The sequence below is a fragment of the Cervus elaphus genome, chromosome 32, assembly GCF_910594005.1.
Source record: "Cervus elaphus chromosome 32, mCerEla1.1, whole genome shotgun sequence".
NCBI lineage: Eukaryota > Metazoa > Chordata > Mammalia > Artiodactyla > Cervidae > Cervus > Cervus elaphus.
This window is the reverse complement of record NC_057846.1, coordinates 45,195,785-45,222,063: the sequence shown is the minus strand read 5'-3', so window position 1 is coordinate 45,222,063 and position 26,279 is coordinate 45,195,785. Positions and strand designations below refer to the sequence as shown.

The 26,279-nt window shown below is 46.9% G+C and overlaps 1 protein-coding gene across 3 annotated transcripts in view; it reads left to right on the top strand.

The window, feature by feature from the left end:
- Positions 1-26,279, top strand: part of SH2D4A (SH2 domain containing 4A) — a 62,350-nt gene that overhangs the window by 20,498 nt on the left and 15,573 nt on the right. For 2 of the 3 annotated variants that reach the window (XM_043893874.1, XM_043893875.1), the window contains exons 5-7: positions 15,752-15,832; positions 22,136-22,247; positions 23,778-23,979. In XM_043893874.1, the coding sequence (XP_043749809.1) occupies positions 15,752-15,832; positions 22,136-22,247; positions 23,778-23,979 (395 nt within the window). The remainder of the gene's footprint in view (positions 1-15,751; positions 15,833-22,135; positions 22,248-23,777; positions 23,980-26,279) is intronic. The other variant, XM_043893876.1, reaches the window with a different exon arrangement.

Sequence of the window (26,279 nt, the reverse complement as noted above, 5' to 3'; positions counted from 1 at the left end):
GAGACCACTGGGCAGGGCTGTGTGGCTGGGGTGGCTGGCGTGCAGAGGCAGTGATGGAGTGAAGGGTGGATGGGGCCAGATGGGGAGGGTCTTGGGGGCAACCTGTTGTGCAAGAACGGTTGCCAGTTGTCAATGATTTCTGAGCAAGGGGCTGACCTGAGCAGATTCTTTTCAGAGGAACTGACCATTCTTGCATCAGATCAAGGTCTTTAGCACAGGTTTCCAAGCTTGGACGCCTAGGGGCATGAGAGTGTCATCAGCATAAACAGGAACCAAATGCTGAAGGAGTTGCTGTTTGTTTGTTTTTTTAATGAAGGATAATTGCTTTACCAGATTGTGTCGGTTTCTGCCCTGCATCAGCATGCATCAGCCATAAAGACTAGTCTGAGTCTGGTTTAGAAACATCAGGGATTTCTCATGCTCATTGAGGTGGAGTTGTAAGTTGATTTTATATGTGCGCTTAGTTGCCAAGTCATGTCCAACTCTTTGGGACCTGTGGACTGTAAGCCCATCAGGCTCCTCTGTCCATGGGATTCTCCAAGCAGGAATACTGGAGTGGGTTGCCATTTCTTTCTCCAGGGTATCTTCCCCACCCAGGGATTGAACCCAGATCTGCACTGCAGGCAGATTCCTTACCATCTGAGCCGCCAGGGAAGCTGATTTTATATAAAAGAATAAAATACACACATTTTGATTTAGAGTTTGCAAAGCTTTTTCTTATGGAATTATTTCATTTTACGACATGAGTGTGATTTCTGTGTGGCACATGCATAAACTAACACCCGAAGAGACTAATCTGCCCCTGAATCTCTGAAAGTCCTTGTTTTCATATATCTGCTTTAACGCCCACTCCCGTCATAATTCCAATGTACAGATTCGTTGTCTTCTCCAGATCTGCTCCTTGGGAAAGAACTCTGGTGAGAGACCGAGACAATGCGTGTTTCCAAAATGCAGTCCAGACTTGCACTGTAAAGATTTCTGTGTTGCGGCCGTAACTTAACCATTGTTGTTCAGTTGCTAAGTTGTGTCTGACTCTTTGTGATCCCATGGACTGCATCACACCAGGCTTCCTCCTTCACTATCTCCCAGAGTTCTCTCAGATTGATGTCCATTGAGTGAGTGTTGCTATTTAACCATCTCATCCTCTGCCACCCTCTTCTCCTTTTGCCTTCAATCTTTTCCAGCATCAGGATCTTTTCCAATGAGTTGGCTCTTTGCATCAGATGGCCAAATTATTGGAGCTTCAGCATCAGTCCTTCCAGTGAATATTCAGGGTTGATTTCCTTTAGGATTGACTTATTTGATCTTGCAGTCTAAGAGACTCTCAAGAGTCTTCTCCAGAACCACAATTTGAAAGCATCAGTTCTTTGGTGCTCAGCCTTTTTTGTGGTTCAGCTTTCACATCTGTATATGACTCCTGGGAAAACCCTAGCTCTGACTATAGGAACCTTTGTTGGCAAAGTGATGTCTCTGCTTTTTAATTCACTGTCTAGATTTGTCATAGCTTTTCTCCTAAGGAACAATCGTCTTTTAATTTCATGGCTGCAGTCCCTGTCTGCAGTGATTTTGGAACCCAAGAAAAAATATAAATTCAACCATAGTATCTGTTAATAAAAAGATATTGTCATGTCTTTAAAATTTCATTGTCTACACAAGGCCTAAAATTTATTATGAAAAGAAAAACTATCAAGCATTTTTATTGAAGTCTGTGATCATAATGCTTATCTGAATAACCATGGGAGGATTTAAAGAACAGTCAATTTTCCAGAATCATAAAAAGATCCAATCTTTGGCCACCTGGGTGAGAAGAGCTGACTCACTGGAAAAGACCCTCATGCTGGGAAAGACTGAGGACAGCAGGAAAAGGGGACAACAGAGGATGAGATGGTTGGATGGCATCACCAACTCAATGGACAAGAATCTGAGCAAACTCCGGGAGACAGTGGAGGACAGGGAAGCCTGATCTGCTGCAGTCCATGAAGTCACAAAGAGTCGGACACAACTTAGCGGCTGAACAACAGGAGTGGACTGGGCCCCTGCATTTGTACCCGCCAGTGTCTTTTCAGCTCTGCCCTGATTGTCTTGTGAAAGTATGGAGGTGGCAGATATGGTGGGAGACATGTAGTCTGCGGCCCCTTTGGGCCTGTGTAGGACTCAGGGCAAATCCCACTGTTAATCCTTCATTATCCACTCTCTTTGAAAATGAAAGTGTTAGTCGCTCAGTTGTGTCCAGCTCTTTGCGACCCCATGGACTGTAGCCCGCCAGGCTCCTCTGTCCATGGGATTCTTGCAGCAAGAATACTGGAGTGGACTGCTATTTCCTCCTCCAGGGGAATCTTCCCAACCCAGGGATTGAACCTGGGTCTCCTGCATTGCAGGTGGATTCTTTACCTTCTAAGCCACCAGAGAAGCCCCATCTGCTCTCTTTACCCACTAATATTTTGAATAAGACAAAATTACTTTAAGAGGATGCCAAGAGGCGGAAACAGCACATCTTAAGGGTGTAGCCAGGAGCCCGGGATATTCTTTGGTGAAAAGGCAGGTTTGCTTTTGTGCGGGTAGCTGGGGCGATCCTGGCTGGGGTGAGGAATTTGACCCTTTACGTGAAGGTATCCCTGGACCAGCTGCCGGAGGACTTGGCTTCAGGATCCCACTCCATCCTCAGAGCCGCAGTCTGGGATCTGAAACCCGGTGTGTTCTCGGAGTGGAGGGGGCAGGCCCGTGGCTGGGCGGGGCCTGTGTTAGAGGCGGGGCCTGTGTTAGAGGCGGGGCTCCGCCCTCTTCTGCTGGGGACAAACCGGCTGCACCCTCACCATCACACCCTGGGGATTCGAGGTTTTGCTTTTTTTCCTCCTAGAGCAGGAATGCTTTAGATCCAGATGTTGTTGGCTTTCAAATTAAACAGTAGACTTTCTTCTGTAAGAAAACGGAGAAAGAGAAAGGGGAGGGAGTGAGCAGGGAGTGGAGGGAAGATCCAGGCGGCATCCTCACAGCTGACAACCCAGCCCTGCCGCTGCCTCGGCAGTCGGCCAGACCGCGCGCGTGGTGTCTACCTGCGCCTGGCAGCGCTGCGTCTGTGAGACCCGGCTTCTCCCGAGGGCCGGCAGACAAATCTCAGAACCTGTTGGAGCCTCCGTCTTCTCCTCCATAAAAACTGGAGATTAAAAATTGTGGTTGTTCAGTCGCTAAGTTGTGACCGACTCTTTGGCGACCCCATGGACTGTAGCCCGCCAGGCTCCTTCGTCCATGGGCTTCTGGGCAAAAATACTGGAGTGGGTTGCCATTCCCTTCTCCAAGGGATCTTCCTGACCCAGGGATCGAACTCACGTCTCCTGCATTGGCAGACGGATTCTTTACCACTGAGCCACCATGGAAGCCCCAGGAATTAAAAATACCTGCCTTTTTTTTGAGCCCCAGAAATTAAAAGCATACCTTTCCGTCCCTGGTGACTCAGCTGGTAAAGAATCCACCTTCAGTATGGGAGACCTGGGTTTGATCCCTGGGTTGGGAAGATCCCCTGGAGGAGGGAAAGGCTACCCACTCCAATATTCTGGCCTGGAGAATTTCACGGGCTGTATAGTCCGTGGGGTCGCAAAGAGTCGGACATGACTGAGCAACTTTGACTTTTACTGCCCACCACACCCTGAAGGCGGAGGGCTCAGCAGTACTGGCCTGCCCTCCGTTATCCAAATCCCTGGGCAAGATGCATTTTAGATTTCTGATTTTTTCAGATTTTATAAGAGAAATGCTGTGTCTATACTGTGTAATATGTGTGTCCCCAGTAGGGCTTAGTTACACTCTAATCAGTGAGGGTAAATACTGTAAATGGCCTCATGGTAGTCCAGGTCACGTTTTCTCCTCAGGATAAGTTGTGTACATTCAGAACTTGTTGGATTTCAGAACTGGTAATAAGGGATTGTGGACTTGGCATAGACTTTTGTGCGATGGTAACATAATGAGAGCAAACATGGTAAATGTACTCAGAAGAACTGAGCTTTCATTCTCACTGTGTCTGCAGGATTTTGTTTTTCCTTATCTGTAAAGTGAGAGGCTTCTTCCGCTGTATTTGAAAAATATAACTTTTTAATGAATATGTATCCAAATCACTGGTGGCTCAGATGGTAAAGCCTCTGCTTGCAGTGCGAGAGACCTGGGTTTGATCCCTAGGTCAGGAAGATCCCCTGGAGAAGGAAATGGCAACCCACTCCAGTGTTCTTGCCTGTTAAATTCCATGGACGGAGGAGCCTGGTAGGCTACAGTCCATGGGGTCGAGAAGAGTCGGACATGTAGTATTTATCTTTATTAGCAATAATTTTTTTTTTTTTTTTTTACTATATGAGCACATGTTAGTCATCCAAAAGCTATCTATCCATCCATCCATCCATCCATCTGAACTGCCTCCCTACTTATCCACCCATCTATTTATATAAACTAATATACATTGTATTGACTAGTTACTTAATAGCATCACATAGCACATTTTATAACGACTGACTAGTCTACTTTGGATATTTTTAGTGTAAATGCAAATGTTTACATTTGGTTTTTTATTAAATCAAGTTCACCCATAACAAATTCCCTTTTAGAAAATTACCTCATGACTACAAATTTAAAGATTACAAGCAAATTTAAAAATTAAGACCCTGAAAAAAATTTTTTAATGCACAAGGATGGATTAGTACAAGACATATTTTTGAAATGCTTTACCTTCTGAGGGATCCTCTGGAGGAGGAGATGGCACCCCACTCCAGTATTCCTGCTTGGAGAATCCCATGGACAGAGGAGCCTGGCGGGCCTCAGTCCATGGGGTGGCCAGGAGTTGGACACGAGTGAGTGAGCACACTCTGAGGGAAACATATGCAGATCCAGTTGAGAGGCGTTTAAATGGTCTGTCGTCACAGAGCACGAGACCGCTCCTACGCCTGCACCTGCACAGACATCACCAATGGATCACAGCTCTCCTCCCCGCAGGCAGGGCCTCCTCCTCCTTGTGCCCTGTCCGCACAGACATCACTAATGGATCGCAGCTCTCCTCCCCACAGCCAGGGCCCCTTCCTCCTTGTGCCCTGTCTGCGCAGACATCACTAATGGATCGCAGCTCTCCTGCCCGCAGCCAGGGCCCCCTCCTCCTTGTGCCCTGTCCTCACAGACATCACCAATGGATCGCAGCTCTCCTGCCCGCAGCCAGGGCCCCCTCCTCCTTGTGCCCTGTCCGCACAGACATCACTAATGGATCGCAGCTCTCCTCCCGGCAGCCAGGGCTCCCTCCTCCTAGTGCCCTGTCCTCACAGACATCACTAATGGATTGCAGCTCTCCTCCCCGCAGCCAGGGCCCCCTCCTCCTAGTGCCCTGTCCTCACAGACATCACTAATGGATCGCAGCTCTCCTCCCCGCAGCCAGGGCCCCCTCCTTCTTGTGCCCTTCCTCACAGACATCACTAATGGATCGCAGCTCTCCTCCCCTGTCCGCAGATGCTCTGTTTGCAGAGAGAAATCCGCACGAGTTTCCTTTCAGCTCTAAATACTCATGACCCTAAACAACACTCGTGCCTGTGTGGCCTGAACGTGACTATTTTCTCAGGTCTCTGCCGCTGTTAAAGACGGTGTCTGTGCAGTTTCACTGGGTAAATCATGTCCCCGGGACTGGACGTTGACATCTGAGCGGGAATTGGGCAGTGGCGTGAGGTCCAAAGCCAGCAGTGCAGTGTGAGGTTAACCCGGCCTCCTCTCTGGAAATAAGGTAGAAATTACGTCCTCCCTAGTCAACTAGCTGTCGTATCCTGAGCTTTTCCCCACAGCCCTCTACCCCCAGGCTCAAACCCGTATCTCTTGGCCTACCTGGGCATAGTTAATCTCCTTACATACAAAAAATGTAGAGACCTGTACCCTTCCTTCCGTGGAACCAGAGCAGTGAACAGCCCAATCTTTAGGTCTGCAGCTGGATCGTTCTGTACCAATGGAACAATGCCTTATTTTATACCTTCATCTGCAGATGGCTTTATCCAAGGAGATGTCTTCTAGAACAATGAAAGATGTGCCTCAGTTCTGAGGGTGGAGACTTTATGCTTTGTCCTTATGAGAAGCAAGTCTAGGGGATTTCAGGAGAGTTGTCTGATCCCTGCTTTGGGATTTAGAAAACTTGGGGTTCAGTATCTTTATCACTCAAGATAATCTTTACAAAATGTTTTTTTAAGAATATATTTATGTTAACTTAAAATTTTCATTTTAATAAATGGATAGCTGAAAGTAAGACTGGCTGGTTAAGTACCAGATTCCTTGAAACCGTAGAGCTGACACAATAGAAGACTGCTGGTCTGGGAATGGGGGTTCCCCCCTTTGAAGCAGCTCTGTCACGCTAGAGGAATCAGTTCCCGCCATAAAATAAGGATTAAATTAGCAATGTTTCTTTACAAAGGAAGCTGAAACAGTATGCAGATGCTTTCCTAGTCTTACCTCATGGAAGCAGCAAGAACTGTCCCCTGAAGTCCTTCAGTTACAAGATGCTGTTCTCACCACGAGCACAGCCGTGGTCCTTGTCATTTTTCAGAGAGGGTGGAGGCAGGTGGAGGCTGTGTGCCTTGCGCAGTTGACAAGGCAGAAAAGATGCCTCGATCAGAGCTGACTGCATGGCATTTATTCTGAAAGCTGTTGCCTTCTGCAGAGTACCTGCCCTGCCCTTGTTCTTGGCAGTGGTGACAGCACTTGGGAGACTCAGAACTGATGGTCTGCTTAACATTTAGTGAGAGCGTTCTTGGTGGAGGACAGCAAACACTCCAGCATTGCTCAGAGTCTGTCGCTGACCGGGAGGTGATGATACATATCAGAACTTAGCTGTCACCCAGCCGGGTTCTGAGACAGGCAGGTTGGGAAGCAGAGGCCGTTCTCAGGCAGAGACAAGTCTGATGGGGACTTAATCGGAGCCCGAGAAAATGGCAGGAGCTGCACCGTGCGAACAGGCGCCCTCCCCGGGGGAGTTCAGGTAGAACCAGGAGCAGAACTGAGCAGAGACCCCTAGGGACCCCCCATGCTGACAGCCTCCCATCCCCCCGAAACAGCCAGTGTTTAACCCCTTCCTGCAGGAGAATATGCGAGGGAGCAGGTCTGAACGTGGTCGGGAGAGGGGTGGCTGGGGTGCTAATTCAAAGATGAGCCTTTGTGTGTGTCTGCGACGGGTGATTTGTAGGCTGGGGACTGACTCTCCGTCAGTAGACTGACTGTCCTTGCCCCAAAGAGGACCTCGAATAAAACTATCTGCTCACTTTTAGATTTTGTTTCCAGAGAATTACTTGTTTTTACAGAAATGGCCTTCATAGTGGACCATATTACAAAACAGGAGATTGAAAAAAAAAGTTAAAACACAAACATCTGGAATTCAAAGCATTCCAAAAAAAGAGAAAAAGACCTTGAAGCTAGCATATTAAAAAATCCTTGAGCAAGACTCTTTCCTGTTATATGTTGTATCTTCTTTAACCACATGGAGCTGGAGATGAGACCGCTTGCCTTTCCACTCCTACGGTGCACACACACACACACACACACACACACACCCCTCCCACACTGCCCAAGGCTCTGGTACCTGCTTTTGCACCTGTCATTTCACTAAAGCAACTGATGAAAAAACATGCCACTAAAATGTGCACTTTGACTGTAAAGTTGGCCTTGAAACGGTGTGGTGTCCAGTTGTGTTTTGAGGTGTTACTCTGACTCGCAGGTGATGTTCCCTCCCATTGAGAGCAGTGAAGCAGTACCTGTAAGATGATGTTCAGACGTGATGAAAGCCTTCCTCTCAGGTTTCCCTGCCTCCTTCCCTCCCTCGTCCCTCCCAGAGCAAAGTTGTTAAGCTTGCTGTCTGCTCGGTCACCAGTAATTCTCTGAAGCTGAATTTCGGTTGCTTGTCTTCGTAAAGAGACTCAGAAACAACATGTTGCGATCAGACCACTTGGACAGGATGGAAAAGAAAATGCTTGGTTTTTCCTCTTGGACTCTTGCCCGTCTCGAGGCGCTGCTGTCTGGCACCCAGAGTTTGGGGTTGTCTGTGGCACAGGCTTTCTATTGAGAGTGAAAAGTAGGACTTCTCCGGCTCAGTGGAAAAGGGTCGCCCTGCCAAGCAGGAGACACGGGTTCAATCCCTGATGCGGGAAGATACCACATGCGGAGGAGCATCTGAGCCCACGCACCACACCTCCTGAGCCGGCGCCCCAGCGCCCGGGCCGCAGCTGCTGACTCCCGCATGCCCTGGGGCCTGTTCTGAAATGAGAGGCCTCCACGGTGAGGAGCCCGCATACTGCACCAGGAGAGTAGCCCCCACTTGCCACAACCAGAGAAAAGCTTGTGCAGCCGCGAAGACCCAGCACAGCCAAAAATAAATAAAATTATAAAAGAAGAGTGAAAAGTAGCATTAGCATAGCTCCCTCGGTGGCTTAACCTTGGAGGGTAGTATGCGGGTGGAGAGCCCGCCTCCTCCGAGGGGTAGATGCCCTGTGCCGGGGCTTGGTGGAGCCCTCGCGGGGCAGCTGGCTCTAGTCTGCCCCCGGAGGGACTAGTAATGAGGAAACCACTGCAAACAGGAGGGGAGATGTACTCCTGAAATGCAAGTGGAATTTTGAGGGTTGAGTTGGGTGCGAACAAAAAAGAGAGATAAAATCCCAAACGACTAACCATGTCCCTTGATGTCTGTTCCCTCCTAGGCTACACGAAGGAAGCATTTCAGTATTATTTTTTGTGAGAAAGTATTGAGTATTCCAAGTAAAAACAGTTGAGGAATTAAGTGGGACCATTTTATTAACTCAAGAGTGGAGCCATAATCAGAGTTACACAGTTTCCCAAGCTGATTTTGTGTAACTGTAATAGAATTTCATGGTAGTTTGTAGAATAAAATTTTATATAAGCTACATTCACAGACTCCTAAGCCCTTGAAATTAAAAAGTGAAAATGTTAGTTGCCACGTCATGTCCAACTCTTTGCGACCCCATGGACTGTAGCCAGCCAAGCTCCTTGTCCTTGGGGTTTTCCAGGCAAGAATACTGGAGTGGATTGCCATTCCCTTCTCCAGGGGATCTTCCTGACCCAGGGATCGAACCTGGATCTCCTGCATTGCAGGCAAATTCTTTACCATCTGAGCCACCAGGGAAGCCCCAAAAGCCATTTAAGCTGTTGGAGTTTTAGAAGAAGTATGTTATATAAAGAACTTAATATAAAGTGAATTACAAAAGAGAGGAATAGTTCTGGTGTTGAGAGTTGTACGTTATCATGCTGGGCTGTGCCGGTGATGCTGGCGTTGATTCATTTGTCCGCCTCACTGGGAGAGCGTATGTTGGGGAGGAGGATACAGACCCCGAGTCAGAGGACCTCTCTGGGGCTCAGTTTCCTGGTCTGAAAAATGGAGGTGAAGTAGCTGCAAATCACTGGGTTGGATGTGAGAATCAGATGAAATAGCATACAGAGAGGTGTTTTGTAAAGTACAGATAAACGTCTATACTTTGTCTATTGTCCAGTATTATTATTATTCTTGTCTACTGTCTATTATTATTTTTTAAAAATCATTTTACTCGTTTATTTTAGGCTGTACTGGCCTTGATCGCTGCTCAAGCTTTTCTCTGGTTGCGATGCTTGGGCTCAGGATTTGTGCTCCCAGGCTCTAGGGCACAAGCTCAATAATTATGGCTCATGGACTTAGTTGCTCTGGGGCATGTGGGATCTTCCTGGGTCAGGGATCAAACCCGTGTCTCCTGCGTTGGCAGGCAGATTCTTTACCGCTGAGCCACCAGGGAAGCCCCAAGTTTCTATTATTATTTATTGGTGAGTTCCTATTTTATTTTATGTCAAGACTTCCCAAATGAACCACGTTTTGAAGGCTCTGACTACTCTCTTAATAAACAATTCTTTATTACTATCCTTATGTATATTGTATTTATATTATATATAATAAATACATGAATATTCATGGTAATAGATTTAAATGTAAGAGGGGCCTCTGAGACGCTTTCATATCTGAAACTCGTTGCCCTAATAACACTGACTAGCTCTGATAATGGTGTTTCCGAGGATTTTACTTTCCAGTCCTGCTGTCTGCACATTGCTTGGAAGAGTCGTGGGTGAGGAGTGATGCAGATGGGCAGACCTTCGTGCGGCATGACTGTTCCATGCTCAGCTCTGCTCAAAATAAACTCAGACACTAGAGACGATGGGCTTCCCAAGTGATGCTCATGGTAGAGAACCCGCCTGCCAGTTCAGGAGACGTAAGAGACTCGGGGTCAGTCCCTGGGTCAGGAAGATCCCCTGGAGGAGGGCATGGCACCCCACTCCAGTATTCTTGCCTGGAGAATCCCATGGACAGAGGAGCCTGGCCAGCCACAGTCCGTAGGGTCACACAGAGTCGGACATGACTGAAGCGCCTTAGCGCGCCCAGACAATGGATTATTTAAAGAGGTGCCATAAAATCACACATCAAAACCACTGTATTTTCAAATCAGGCTATCCAGGAGTCTCCATGTATAGATTTTGCTAGAAACAATGTTGGAGAAATGGGGGAAAGATTCTCTAGGGTCTCTGTTGTGCTAATTCATGTTTCGGTGAAATCTCTCCACAGGGACCACACTGTGTTTTCAGCAGTAAAATTGATTGTCCCTTTTTCCTCTTGTTGGTCCAGTTGGCATTTTGAATGTATCTCCACTTTCTCTGTGTTATTATCCTTTGTCACTTTATCAAAGCGCAGTTTTATTATTCTGCCTCTCTCACTATTTTAGAAAGAAAAAAAAAGAAGTTAAACCCCAGTGCACTCAAAAGCTTCCTGTTAAAGTCATCACTGGGAAGTTTCTCTTTTTACTTAAAATGGCTTGGCATAGAAATAGGAATGCGATTATTCCAGTGACCTGGTTAGCAAAGTGGGGAGACAAGCCATCGATTTTTTTGGAGGATTTGAATTCAGTCTCTCTTATTAGTGTTAAAACTAGACTGGGGCTTCCCTGGTGGTCCAGCGGTTAAGAATCTGCCTGCCAACGCAGGGGACCACCTGTGGTCTGGGAAGAGTCCACGTGCCGTCTGTCCATGGGATTCTCCAGGCAAGAGAACTGGGAGTGGGTTGCCATGTCCTTCTCCAGGGGATCTTCCTGGCCCAGGGATCGAACCCAGGTCTCCTGCACTGCAGGGAGATTCTTTACCAACTGAGCTATGAGGGAAGCCCAAAAGAAGTCACTGCAATGAGAAGCCCACACTCCACAACTCAAGACTGGCCCCTGCTCACTGCAACTGGAGAAAGCTGGCACTCGGCAACAAAGACCCAGAACAGCCCCAAGCAAGTAAAATTGAAAAGAAACTAGACAGAATATCTTTTCATGATTGAGAAAGTGCTGGAGAGTTTATAGTGTGTCCACTCTTTCACCAGGTATTTATTGAGACACTACTAAATGCCCAGTCACTCTTCTCTTTGCTGAGGCTCCAGATATCAGTGAGTTAATTAAGCTGACGTGGTCTTTGCCCTCGCAGAATTTATTATGCCAACCATCAGTCTATGAAGGAACACCGTGGATTTAAGAGGTGTACGGACAGGAGGAGCGAATACTTAACCCAGCAGTTTGCTTTCAAATGTAAACTCTTGATTTTAACTCCTGGATTCATCATTTCCTTCTTCACCCTAAAAAAACCAGTGTTGAAAATGTTCTGTCTTCTAGAGCTTCTCGGTTTATTGGGAATGAAGGAACCACTTTTCAAACCAGTTTAAAAAGTGAATATAATTAGAATCATCTTCGTGTGACATACAGTCTCTGGAGGAGACACAGTTTGTAACAGTGTAGTAGTAATGTTGCTAGCAGAGTCTTTTGTTAACACATTGCTTATGTTGATTTGAATGGCCATACTTCCGATTTTAACGTAATTTATATGCATTTATAAACTCCTTTGGTCAGTGTGGAGGGGCTCTACTCCCAGATCTTGGTCCACACTGATTGGAGAGGACCATTCTGACTTGGTGTCTGCAGAAAATTAGCTGTCTTCTGAGGTCATTGGCTTCCAAGCTTTCTCCTTATTTTCTGGAACTTTTGCATAAATACTGCGTGGCAGTTTTTGGTTTTAAATAAAGCAAATAAAAAGCGGACACAATTGCTTTCACTCTGCCCAGAGAGTTTCAACAGCTGCAGAAGTCTCTGCGATGCCGAAGATGGGAGGGGACGGTCCAGGCTTCTGCGTGCGAGAGCAGAAGGGTGCTCTCTGGAATGCCCCGCGGAAGAAGCAGGCTGTAGACCTGAGAGGACGTGGGCGTCAGTCCCTGCTTTCCTACCTGTGATCGGGCGGCCTTACCTTCGTGGGAGGGGATAACACCTGCTTTGACACCCTATGGTTTTAGGAAGGTCAAAGGACGTATGGATTTGAAAGTTCTTTGTAAGCAAAATCTATGTCGGGAGGTAGGTGGTTTCCCAGCCTTTCTTGTGTTACAAATTGGAATGTGTGCGTGCATGTTAAGTCACTTCAGTTGTGTCTGACTGTCTGTGACCCCATGGACTGCAGCCTGCCAGGCTCCTCTGTCCATGGGATTCTCCAGGCAAGAATACTGGAGTGGGTTGCCATGCCCTCCAGCAGGGGATTTTCCCGACCCAGGGATTGAACCCAGGTCTCTTACATCTCCTGCATTGGTAGGCAGATTCTTTATCGCTAGCACCACCTGGGAAGGCCCACAAATGGGAATAACAGTCTGTTGCCTGGAACACAGCATCACATGGAAACTTCAGAGAAGCTTCATTCCTCTCCAGGACGCCTCTTCATCCTCAGGTTGGGGGTGCTCAGAGTGCCGTCCTCAGCTTGCCTCCCTCTGCTACCAGCACCGTGAATCGTTGCTTTTGAGCCCTGAATCTGGCTGTTTTTCAGTAAAGGAGATCTCCTGCCTCACACGCCCTCCAGTCCATTCCGTTGTATGTGATGTGTTTCATGCATCTGTAAGCACGGACGTGTATCTGAATGAACATGCTGTATGCAAGACTGGAGTAACTTCTTTACATTATTTTAACGCTTTGGAATAAGAGCGAATCTTGGCTCACCTTTAAAATGAGAATTTTTATAGACGTGGTTCTTAGCACGTATGAACAGTTTTAGAGTTGACAATATGTTCTAGACACATGGAAGGATTTAAACAGAAGTGCCGATCGCTGGGGTGGTTGTTAAATTAATCAATTATTTATGCTAAATCTTGTCTACTCAAGAACCAACTTGTGAGCTCCGAGGTGCTAAAAACAAAACCTCACCCTTCAGACAAGGAAAGAACTGTCAGTTCTGAGCGGCACCAGTAGGTGGCACTGGCGGTCACCAGCGGGCCAGCACCAAGTACTGAAACTGGTTCTGGCCTCTGTGCTTAGATTTGAGTTGTTTTAAGAAGACTGATGAGGCTGTAATATCTGACAACGGCAGAAGCCGCGAGCGTGTTGCTAGTGAGAAGGGAGCACGATGATGAAATTCAGATGGTGATTTCCTAAAAAGCAAGTGGTGAGAAAACACTGGTGTGTGTGTGCGTGAGGCGGGTCGTGCAGTTGAAGAAGCACTTAGGTGCTTGCCCAAGCAGACAACAGTCACTGGCAGGTGCTGCGGCGAAATGCTTGACAATGTGGAGCACATCCTGTAATGCGTGACTTGGAAGAGCGGTGCTGGATGTGTGTTGAGAGAAGTGAAGTGAAAGTCGCTCAGTCGTGTCTGACTCTTTGCGACCCCATGGACTGTAGCCCGCCAGGCTCCTCTGTCCATGGGATTCTCCCGGCAAGAATAATGGAGCGTGTGGCTGTGCCCTCCTCCAGGGGATCTTCCCAACCCCAGGAATCGAACTGGGGTCTCCTGCACTGCAGGCAGATTCTTTTTACCAGCTGAGTCACCCGGGAATTAGCCTGACGCTTATTCTGGAAACAACTGCAGGCTTGTTGAGGAGCTGCTCATGGTGGAGACGCTACCGATGAAACCCAGGTCCAGAGCTCTGCATGTGACACAGGCCCGAGTCCCTCTGAAAGCCACGACTGGAGGTCGGAGCTGCGGGACTGTCCACAGCAGCTGTGGAGGTATCAAGGGAGCGTGGGTAGCTGCCGCCTCTTTTTCAGTGTAGAAGAAACTGATCCTTTTTGCAAAATGATGCCCCACAGATCTGATATCACTGAGGGAAGGGAGCATGAACCTGTTTTTAAGGTTCACACTCCTTTTAGTGGAAATGCATTCAAAGACCACAAGTGTGAGCCCTTCAAAGCCATCTCAGGCTTCTGAACAGACTGCCTTCCCCAAAGCCTGCCGGGCGCCTTCTCATCTGTTCATCAGGAGAGGGACTGGCTATTGTCCTGTTGTGCTTTTGGTCCAGGGGGCTGCATCCTTTTTAATATTATACCCTTGTTAATATAATATCAAAATAAGAGAAAAAGAGAATGTGGCAGATAGAGATTGTGAAATCTATAGGATTCATTCATTTGCCAAGTAATAGGCATAAGGGTCTTCCCAGGTGGCGATAGTGGTAAAAAACCCACTGCCAATGTAGCAGATGTAAGAGATGCGGTTCGATCCCTAGGTTGGGAAGATCCCCAGAGGAGGAAATGGCAACCCACTCCAGTATTCTTGCCTGGAGAATCCCATGGACAGAGGAGCCTGGCGGGCTACAGTCCATGATGTGGCAAAGAGTCAGACACGACTGAAGCGACTTAGCACTCACGCACGCACACAGAGGTGGCCAATGCCAGTTATCACCCCCGTTATTCTGGAGATGATTATTCACACGGGAATGGCTCGGGCAGCTGGGAAGTGCAGTGTCGCAGGTAGCCATATGCCCACTGTGGTGGGGAAGGGCCAGGATTGAGGTGGCCCTGTGGGTTTGCTTTATGGCACAGAAGTGACCCTAAGTCCCCCCGTGCTCCATGCTGAATCTTAGCACCAGTACTGACCTCCGGCTGAAACGTTTGCAATTTCTGACCTGTGCCAGGACCCAGGATGGAGTCCTCAGGCACAAGGCTCAGACGTGGTGGTCCTGTGGGTTGAGGGTGACCGTCTCGGCCAAACGGGTCACGTGGCTGCCAGGCTGGCCGCGGCCTGGACTCCACGCTCAGGCCAGGGAGCAGGCGATGGGGCAGGTGTGACTGACCTGGTCTTAGGAGGTGCCCGGGGTGCTATGCCAACTCAGCCGCAGAGCCTGGGGGTGGGGGTGGCATGGGGCCCACATGGGTGGCCCTGGGGATGCCCGCAGCGGAACTGGGAACCTCATGGGGAGGAGCCATCTCCTGGGAAACCCACGTGGAGTGGCAGAAGCCCAGATTCTGAGCTGGGGCGTGGGGGCAGCAGGGACCCTAGGAGGGGGTGGGCGCCGGGGAGAGGGGGCAGGGCTCCAGGCTCCAAGTGCTCCAGGCGTGTCCCCAGACCTGGTGGTCACGACTAAGGTGCTTCTCTGGTCTGACCTAAAACACAGGGTGAGGCCGATCAGGGACTGAGAAAGAACTGAGATTAAGGAGTAGTGTTGATGTCTTACAGTAATCCCAGGGGTCCCGGGGCCAGCCAGGAGCAAACCACCAGCGCTCAGCTTCTGAGCAGTAGCTCACCGCTTGCCCTACTGAGTGCAGACGCCGGGGTTTCCGATGGAGTTTCATGGAGTCAGGAGCTCACCTGTTGCTGGGAAATGGGTGTGTCCAGTGGCAGGGGTGGGCGCAGTGTTTAGGAATATTGACACAAGGGAGGCATTAACAGATGATCTTCTGAAATTGCATTGCAGCTCTAAATGGCATAAAAATGTGTTTCATTTGATTTTTAGCTGTCCTCCAGCTCCTCAAGAAATATTCACCAAATGTTGGCAGATTCTGTCAGTCGTATAAAGGAATTCGGATTTCACCAGGTAAAAGACTCCCCTTCCATGTCAGGGGCGAAGTGCAGAGCCAGTTCCACTGATGTTTCACAAATTGGTTTATTAGCCTCACACAGAAATGAAATTAAGCAGCAGGATGTGAACTCTGAGAAGCTCGTGAACACAGCTCTTCATCTTTACCTGTTGATCCGGAGTGGGAGAGTCTTGAGTATCACGGAAAGAGCAGGTGCCAGGATGTATCAGCTGGACCCCTCCCTGAAGACCTGATACAGTCAGAGCGGGTGGCGGCCAGCTCTGGGAAGACTGATTTCAGAGATAAAGGCAGCATGAAACGTGGCCGAATGGTGGATTCAGATCAGGTTCCGCAGCCTCCACCCCCCTCTTGAGCCTGCCCCTTTGCGCCGAGTGACCCCTTGTGTCACTGTATCCACAGGGCTCACGGGACCTCCAGGCGCTCAGCTGTCTGCGTCTGTGTGGACGGGGGTCTCCTGGCCCCCTCGTCCTGCTGTCTTGGTCCCAGAGATGCTCTCAGGATAACTGAGGCAGAGAGGGAACCTTGTAGGGCTTGACCACAGAAGATTGGAAAAAGTGGAGTAAGAGATGAGGCTGTGAAAAGAAGGATCTACTGGCCATGGTGGGGTGGCGGGGATGAGGGTGGCCTGGGTCCGGTTCCCATGGACACTGTGACCCAGGCGCCTTCTCCTCTGCGGGGCCGAGCGTGACCCGTGAGCACGCACGTCGTAGACTTGAGTCACGGGGACCCTTGGAGCTCTGGGCCTGGTACGCAGCTGCTGCTGAAATAGGACAAAAACAGCAGCCATAGTCACTAAAGGAACCTCCCAGGGGCACTGCCCTGACCATGATGTCATTTTACACGCGGGCAGGTGGGGAAGAAAGGTCAGAAGGTCTGCCCTGTTCGTTCAGACCCCTGTGTTGAGGTCCTCCTGAGTGCCGGCCTCTGCTGAACAAAACAGCTCAAGTCCTGCCCTTGGAAAGCTGCTGTTTCTGACGAGGAGACAGATGATAAAGTGATGTGTGAAGTCAGGTCCTAGGAGCTCTGGAGGAAAATAGCTGCAGGATAAGGGAGCTGAGGATGGGCCTGAGAAGGTCGCTGTGTGAAGTGGGTTTTGGAGCAGAGGCCTGGAGCCTGAGGCTGGGGCCATGGGGCTGGCTGGGGAAGCCCGTTCCAGGCAGAGGGAACCGCACATAGGAGGACACAGAGGCAAGAGCCGTCGGACGCAGTGGAGGAAAGACAGGAAAGTCAGTGTGGAGGCAAGAGAGAAATGGGTGGATGAGCTGGAACGAGGGGCTGGGGAGGGAGCCGGCGGGACTGTCTGCATCAGCGGCTGCGATGAGCAGCTTTGTGTTGGGGCCTTTAACAGCCCCTCTGCCCGTCTCCAGCTCCGCACCGTGGCCCCTGGACGTCTGGACCAGTGTCCAGCCTCAGCCCTGCTGCCCCTCCATTTCCCGGCCTTCATCCTGGACCTCCGGGCTTCGGCAGACAGACAGGTTCCCTGTCTTCAGCGGACAGACAGACATTTCCACTTCTAAAGAGGAGATGAGGGTTTTCTAAATAGAGGAGGTAAAGGTCAACTTGTAAAGCCTTTTCTAAAAGTATATTTTTCTGGAGGAATCCTTAGGGAAACTCCAGACGGGTTCTCGAGTGTTCTAGCCAGGTTGGATGAGCACAGCGGCCAAGGCCAGATCTCACCCGATGTCCTGTGAAACTCACTGATTCTGTCTCCTCCCTCCCTGTGCCCATACGCACTGATGCTGTGGATGAAAAAGGAGTGCGACTTCCTAAACACGGCACTCCCAGACACTGGGGTATCCCCCCAGCAACCGAGCACTGCCCAAGCTATTATTTACTTAATATATTTCCTGAAGGAGACCCACTTTGCAAGCTTCTTGCTTTTTCTGAGCAACAGTATGCATGATATCATAGTTTAGTATTGCAGTTATATTTTTTCCAGTTAAACCGTTTTTAAAAAGGCAGGTAGCAGACAAAGCTCCACTTTGAAGTTTTTCCTGTTTGAACTTAGAAGTTGCGACCAGCCCTTGGGATTTATCTCAGGCTTGCCAACAGCTTCGTTAAGGCGATGACAAACTTTAATATTCATGCCAAACACCAAAAGCTGTTCTTTGGTTTTTATAATATTGACTAAAGAAAGGGGCTTAGCCCTAGGCAGGAAAAGAGTTTAGAAAGAAGACAAAAGTGAAAACAAGCAAACCACAGAAGTTTCGATATATCTGAGGTGAAGTGCAATTTCTGAATTATCACCATCTTCTGTGCTAACTGCGATTTAATGGTGATTGAAACCAGTTTCACAGCATGTATTTTACTTGTGGTGAAATCATTTAACCACAAGAGAGTCTATTTTTCTATAGGAAAACACAAAAGAGAAAAGCCATCATTTTTGTGGTGCAGAGCCACGCACAGCCAGACCTCCCTGACTTTCTGTTTCTTTCGTGACTCAGCTGACAGGCTGTTTCTTGCTGCATGCAGCGAGTTGTAAATTCAGTTTTCTCGTGAGCACTCAGGAGGCTGTCCTCAAATAAACAAAGGGGTTTCTAAGTGATTTGGTGTGTTAGATTTCTCTCTGGTTAAAAACAAATCCCTTGAATGCACTTAATGCTTCAGAACGGTAAACGTCAAAATAGTTGATGGTAAACTTCATATTATGCAAATTTTACTGTAATTTTTAAAATGTTATGGTGGTAGTTTTATGTAATAGGTATTTTACCACAGTAAGTAATATCGTGGGTCCACTACGCTTCAATAAAAAGATTTCCAAGTAAGACTCATGTTTCTTAGTGTATATTTTTCCTTCTCAAAAAGGATGTTTTTAAAAGATATTTTTGTATATTTTATTTTTTTTAATTTTATCTATTGAAGTACAGTTAGTATATAGTATTGTGTTAGTTTCAGGTGTACAACACAGTGATTCAGCTAGTTTTTTTCTGATTATATTTCATTATATGTTATTGTAAGATATTGAGTATAATCCCCTGTGCTATACAGTAAGTCCTTGTTTATCTGTTGTATATGGCACTTTGATCCTAACTTATCCCTCCCTCCTTCCTTCTCCCCTTTGGTAATTTCTAGGTCCACTCATGTTTCTGCAAGTGTTTCGTTCTTTTTTATGGCTGAGTAATATTCACCTGTGAATAAATATCGTATCTTCTTAAGCCAGTTATCTGTTGATGGGGACTTGGGTTGTTTCTGTGTCTTGGCTATTGTCAGTGGTGCTGCAATGAACTCTGGGATGCCTGTATCTTTTTGAATCAGAGTTTTCTCCAGATATACATCCAGGAATGGGATCACTGGAACACGTGGTAGCTCTATTTTCAGTGTTTTAAGGAACCTCCATACTGTTTTCCATTGTGGCTGCAGCAATCTACATTCCCTCCAGCAGTGTAGGAGGGTTCCCTTTTCTCCACTCCCTCTTCGGCATTTATTTGTAGACTTTCTAATGATGGCCATTCTGACTGGTGTAAGGTGATAGCACGTTGTAGTTGACTTGACTTCTCAAATAGTTAGCAGTGTTTGGCCTCTTTCCATGTGCCTCTTGGCCATCTGTATGTCTTCTTTAGGAAAATGTCCAGTTAGATTTTCTGCTCCTTTTTTGATTGGGTTGTTTATTTTTTCAATATTGAGTATATGAGCTGTCTATATGTTTTGAATAGTAACCTCTATTGATCGCATCTTTTGCAGATATTTTCTCCCAATCCATAGGTTGTCTTTTCACTTTGTTGATGGTTTCCATTACTGCACAGACGCATATAAGTTTGATTAGGTCCCATTTGTTTATCTTTGTTTTTATTTCTTATGACTTAGGAGACTCAGTTAAGAAAATATTGCTATGATTTATGTCAGAGAATGTTTTGCCTATGTTCTCTTGTAGGACTTCTGTGGTATTGTGTCTTATATTTGGGCTTCCCAGGTGGCACTAGGTGAAAAAAAAAAACAAAACTCACCTGCTGATGCAGGAGATGTAAAAGACACAGGTTCAATCCCTGGGTTGGGAAGATTCCCTGGAGGAGGGCATGACAACCCACTCCAGTGTTCTTGCCTGGAGAATCCCATGGACAGAGGAGCCTGGTGGGCTACAGTCTCTGGGGTCACAAAGGCAAGACATGACTGAAGCGACTTAGCATGCACATATATCTTATATTTAGGTCTTTAAACCATTTTGAGTTTATTTTTGTGTGTCGTTTGAGGAAGTTTTCTAACTTCATTGACTTACAGTAGCTGTCCAGCTTTGCCAACACCACTTGGTGAAGAGACTGTCTCTTCTCCGTTGTATAGTCTTGCCTCCTTTGTCATAGATGACTGTAAGTGTGGGTGTTTATTTCTGGGCTCTGTATTCTGTCCCACTGATCTGTATCTCTGTTTGGTGCTATTGTCATGCTATTTTTATTTACTGTAGCTCTGTAGTATAGTGTGAAGTCTGGGAGGTATTTTGCCTCCATCTTTGTCATTTTTCCTCAGGATTGCTTTGGCAATTCTGGGTCTTTTGCAGTTCCATATAAACTTTAGGATTATCTGTTCTAGTTTTGTGCAAAATGTCATGGGTCTTTTGATAGGGATCACATTAAATCTGTAGATTGCTTTGGGTAGTATGGCTATTTTAACAATATTTACCCTTCCAATCCAAGAACATGGGATATTTTTCCATTGTTTTGAATCATTTTCAATTTCCTTTATCAGTGTTTTATAGTTCCCAGTGTAAAGGTCTTATTCCTATGAGTTTTTTGGTTTTGTTTTGTTTTTTTCTTGTTTGACATGATTTTAAAATCACATTTAAATTTCTTTGTTAGTCTAAAGAAATGCAACAGGTTTCTGTATATTAATGTTGTATCCTGCTACCTTGCTGAATTCATTTATTAGTCCTAGTATATTTTGTGTGGAGACTTTAGGGTTCTCTATAGAGAGTATCCAGTCATCTGCAAATAGTGGCAGTTTTACCTCTTCCCTTCCAAGTTTTTCTTTGTCTTTTACTTCTGTTTCTTGTCTGATTGCCATAGTTATGACTTCCAATACTATGTTGAATAGAAGTGGCAAGAGTGGGCATCTTTGCCTTGTTCTGTGGGAAGTTTTCAGCTGTTCACCATTGATGATGATGTTTGGCTGTGGGTTTGTTGTAAATGGCCTTCATTATATTGAGATATGTTCCCTCTAAACACATATTGATGAGAGTTTGGCTCTTTTACATTCTTTTTCTGCATCTGTGGAGATAACCATGTGGCTTTTGTCTTTTCTTTTGTTGATGTAGTGCACCTCATTGATTGATTTCGGTATGTAGAATCATTCTTGGGACCGTGGGATGAATCCAACTTGATCATGGTATAGGATCCTTCTTATGTGTTGTTGGATTCAGTTTACAAATATTTTGTTGAGGAGTTTCGCATCTATATTGTTCAGAGATATTGACCTGTAAATTTCTTTTTCATAGTGTCTTTGCCTGGTTTGGTGTAGGGTGATGTTGGCTTCATAGAATGACTTTAGGAGTGTTCCCTCCTCTTCAGTCTTTCGGAAGAGTTTGAGATGGATTGTTATGAATTCTTCTTTGTGTGTGTGGTAGAATTCCCCAGTAAAGCCATTTGGTCCTGGACTTTCGTTTGAAAGAAGTTGTTTTTGGTTTTGTTTTATTTTTTAATTAGATTCTATTTCACTTCTAGTAACTGGTCTATTCAAATTAACTGTTTCTTCCTGACTCAGCTTTAGCGGACTGTATTCTTCCAGAAATGTGTCCATTTTCTCTGGGTTGTCCACCTTGTTGGCATATAATTGTTCATAGTTTTCTCTTATGATTTTTTTTATTATTTCTGTGGTATCAGTTGTTATCCTCCCATTTCTAATTTTGTTTACTTGAGTTCTTTCTCTCTTTCTTTTTCGTGAGCCTGGCTAGAGGTTTGTTAAATTTGTTTATCTTTAAAAACAAAACAAAGCAGTTGTTGGTTTTATTGATCTGTTCTATTGTTTTTGAACCCTATTTTATTTATCTCCTCTCTGATCTTTATTATTTCCTTCTTTTTGTTGACTTTGGATTTTGTTTGTCCTTTTTGTAATTCTTTTAGGTGGTAAGTTAGGCTGTTTGAGATTTTTTTCTTGTTTCTTGAGGAAGGCCTGTATTTCTATGAACTTCCCTCTTAGAACTGCTTTTCCTGCATTCCATAGATTATGTAAGTTTGTGTTTTCATTTTGGGGCTTTCTATTCTCTTCCATTCATCTATATGCTCATTTTTGTGCCCACACTGTACGTAGCACCTGCCTCATTGCAGGAAACTCCCAAAGTTCCTCACGAGTGTTTGTTTTTGTTTTTTTAACAGAAGAAAGAATCAGTGAAGAAAACACAAGATGAAGAAATAAAACAAATAGATGAAGAGAGAACCAAGCAGATTTATAAAAACTGGAAAGAAGATTCGGAGTGGCAGGCCTCTTGTAAGTACCCAGAGGCCTCTATAACAGTGACACTAAACCAGCTTGTTCACTTAATAATATAACAATCTGGGAAACACTTAGAATGATTGTTCAGAGATATTTTTAACACTAAATTATTACTCAAGGCTATGGGCCACCTTTTGAATTGCAGAAAGGTTCTCAGCTCATCTTTGTACCAGCAACATTATGAGATATCTAAATGATGGAATGGTATTTAGCTATGAAAAATGTTTTGGAAGAGTGTTTAATGTCCTTGGAATATATTTGTATCTTTTTAACTTGGAGAAGAAAAATGATTATAAAAATAGCATGAAAAGCATCCCTATTTTAAAATGTCTAAGTATATGAGGGAAAAGACATGGAAGGTTAACATATTAACATTAGTTTTCTTGGAGAGACAGGATTCAAAGTTACTTGTTGGACTTCTTGTTTTTGTGTATTTTTCTCAGCTTTCAACAGTGAGCACATCTAAACATTGTAATCAGAAGACAAGGATAGCAGGCAGTCTTGTCCGCATCCTTGCCACACCTGTGGCTGAACCCTGCTTCATTCTGAGTTAGCACTGCCCAGAGATGGTCCTCCTGGGGAGAGGCCAGTGCAGATGAAGGCAGAGCAGAGGGTGTTTGAGGCTGATGCTAGGAGGATTCGGGGGTGAAGCAGGGTTAGGGCTTCCATCTGACTTGTACAAGGAAGCCCTAACTGCCCAGTCATCCGTTGAGGCCAGCAGGAGGAACCAGGGATGGGCATGTTCACAGAATGTTGGGAATTCCTTTACAACGAACACCATTAAAATGACAGTTTTTGTGAAATGAAAATGTTCACCAGATCCCATCACTTCTGTGCAGTGAACTCTTAGTGTAGTGGAAGATTTTAGGCATTTCTATGAAGTCAGACATAACAGATTCTGACCAATAATGCCTGAAATGCAGATAAATACCCATAAGGCTTTTTCTTACATCCTGCATTCAAGTCCTTGATGCTCTGTTCCTGGAATAAAAACCGCCAAACCAACAGCCCCCTGTGTTACAAAGCAATCATAAAAGCTGCTCTGGGATGCTTTCACGCACCCACAGAGGCTGTGACTGATCGTGTAAGAATCATTTCCCTCTTCGGTCTGGGAGACTGAATCACTCGTGGTTCAGCCACGCGGACAATGAGCCTCGCTGCCCACCCTCCCCGTCCTCGGCCACGAGCCACTGAGGAGCCCCTGATGGTTTGGGGGGTGGGGTATCATCCTGAGACCCCGCTGACCCGACCCTCGCTCAGGCTGAGGCTCCTCTCCGCCTTGGCTGCTGCAGGAAGCTCTCGGGCACGGGGCTCCCCTTCCCCCCACCCGCCCCGGCCCCCTCTCCCACCCCCCGGTCTCCCTCTCAGCGAACCCCGCGGAAGGAGAGGGCAGGCGCCGGGCCCTGACCCCTGGGGGCCGTGCCCTGTACCTAGAGCCGCTCTGCCCCGCGTCTGCGGCGCTGGCTCGGCTCACCGTCTCCGAGGGCTGCCGGGGCCTGTCTCGAACCCCGCTGTCTCTCCTAGTGCGAAAATCCAAAGCTGCTGATGAGAAGCGGCGCTCCCTGGCCAAGCAGGCCCGGGAGGACTACAAGCGGCTGTCGCAGCGGGGGAGGAGTGGCAAGGGACAGCAGGGCCCCCCGGGCGGCCCCCAGAAACCCAGGAGGCCCCCGCTCCCGCCCAAGCCTCAGTTCCTGAGCCCAGCAGGACAGCCACACACACCTCTCAGGTGAGACGCCTAAGTAATTAAAGGTAAGTGGCGTGGCCGCTTCGGGGACAGAGGCTGCGGGTGCCATTGAGTCCGGCCCCAGCTCCCAGCCTGCGATGCTGAGACACCGGGGCAGGCCTGCATCCCTCCTCGCCTGTAAAATGCCCACTGTGGGTACCACGCACATGCCCAGTAACTTCGTGAAGATACCTAGAGAGGTTAGCGACTTCGCATGCCCCCAGTGCCTCCCCGGTGACAGCCCGCGAGGGGAGGGGGACCGTTGAGGGGTCGTCACAGTGGAAACCTGGGCTTGCTGGCCTTCACATCACCAGCAGAACTCCCTTTCCCACCGATCAGATTTGATGACAATTTTCATTCCGGGGTGGCCTTTCCTGGTGGCTCCGCGGGTAAAGAATCTGCCTGCCAGTGCAGGAGAGGCAAGAGATGCAGGTTCAATCCCTGGGTCAGAAAGATCCCCTGGAGCAGGAAATGGCAACCCACTCCAGTGTTCTTGTCCGGAATATTCCATGGACAGAGGAGCCTGGAGGGCTACAGTCCTCTGGGTCGCAAAGAGTCAGACACGACTGAACACATGCACTCATTCTGGGATATACGGCTGAGTGCATAGGTTGAGAATTTGGAAATGTTTCTTTTTTAAATGAAGACTTTATTTGATGATGACGATACCCTAGGTTTGGGTGTATTAGGCAGAACAACTTGTTTTGGAAGCCCCTTAATGAAAAATACAGTGGTACCACAGCAGAAACTCCCATACCTTATGTTTTTTTTTAAATTTATTTATTTTAATTGGAGGCTAATTACTTTACAATATTGTGATGGTTTTTGCCATATATTCACATGACCTTATGTTAACTGATTATAAAATTATTTTCTCCCAGTTACTGCTATTCTATGATTTGGTACATAGAAAGATGATGTTTAAAATAACCGAGAGAAATCACACATTGATTTAATGAAATACAACTGTCTAAAGCCTTGTCCTCTCTGACATAAAAACTAAAAACCCTTCTCTGTTAGGAGTATGGAAAAATAAAGAACAAAGCTCTCCCTTTGTATGAGGTCAGTGGTTATCTTCAGGGTTTTTCCTAACGGGAATTATGACCTCAGAGGATGCAGGGGGTGGACGCTTCCTCTACTGTGATTATTTCTTTACTCAGTTGAAAGGTTCCATCTGGGGACTTGCAGGCCAGCACGAAATGACCATGTTCTACAGAATGGCTGTTTGGGGAATGAGTTTTTGCAAATGGATAACAAAACAAGGAAGGCCCACAGTGCTGTGACCAGGCACAGAGCGTGAACTCCTGCCCAGCCCCTCCCGTGCCCGAGCCTGTCACCATCTCGGGCCCGGGTCCCCGCAGGCTGGGTGCTCCTCCAGGCTCCTCCGAGGGTGGGAACATGCCGTCATATGTCTGCACCCAGGGTGTTTTTAGAGCACAGCCCATGTGACTGACGGCAAAGAAGGTGCCCTTTCGCGAGGGTTTTAAGATGATGTTTTAAGCTCAGTTAGCTCATTTTTTCCAACTTAAGCCACTTGCATGGAGTGCTTTTTGTGAGGTGGCCAGACTGGATAGTGTCAGGGCTGGGATTTCAAACATTGATGACCGAGGTCAGCTAGGAGCCAGCCCAGGGCAGAATAGACACAGACTGTCCGTGGAGTTTCCGCTTGATCGCCAAAGATTTCCCAAAGAAAGAACCTAATCTGAAGGTTGGGAGGAGAAATTATCTCATGCGTGCAGTGTCCGCTCCCCCGGAAGGTCAAGTATTATTGGCTGTTTTCTCCAACTGCATGTTCCTCTGTACTTGCATGTACATCACGTGTGTATATGTACAAGCTGACGTGTATATCACATGTAACCCCTGGTAGCATGTGTTACCATAAAGACGTATAAAGAACATAAGTTAATTTACATGATATCCAGTAGCTCATTCAGACTCATCGTTTTTACATTGAATTCTGCTCAGAATTAGTGGACCTGGGACTTGGAAATACATTTATTACTAATACACTGCAGCATTGCTTTTTATGGTGGAAATTGACTTAGGTCCCAGAACTTCAGTTCTGCTACTGATTTTTATTTCAAAACCACGCTGCTGCCCGTATCTTTCTCTTAACCAACTTTCAAACACTCTTCTTTCTTTTACTTTCCATTTCTGAGACTGCTAAAAAGCAGAACTTTTGAAAGTGTGTCAGAGAAGGAAGCAAGTCAGGGAGGTTAGTGGAAACAGGAAGAAGAGGAAATTGAATGATGAAAGTGTTGGGGAAGTTTATTCTATGGCATTTGGTTTCTTCTGCTTGCAAG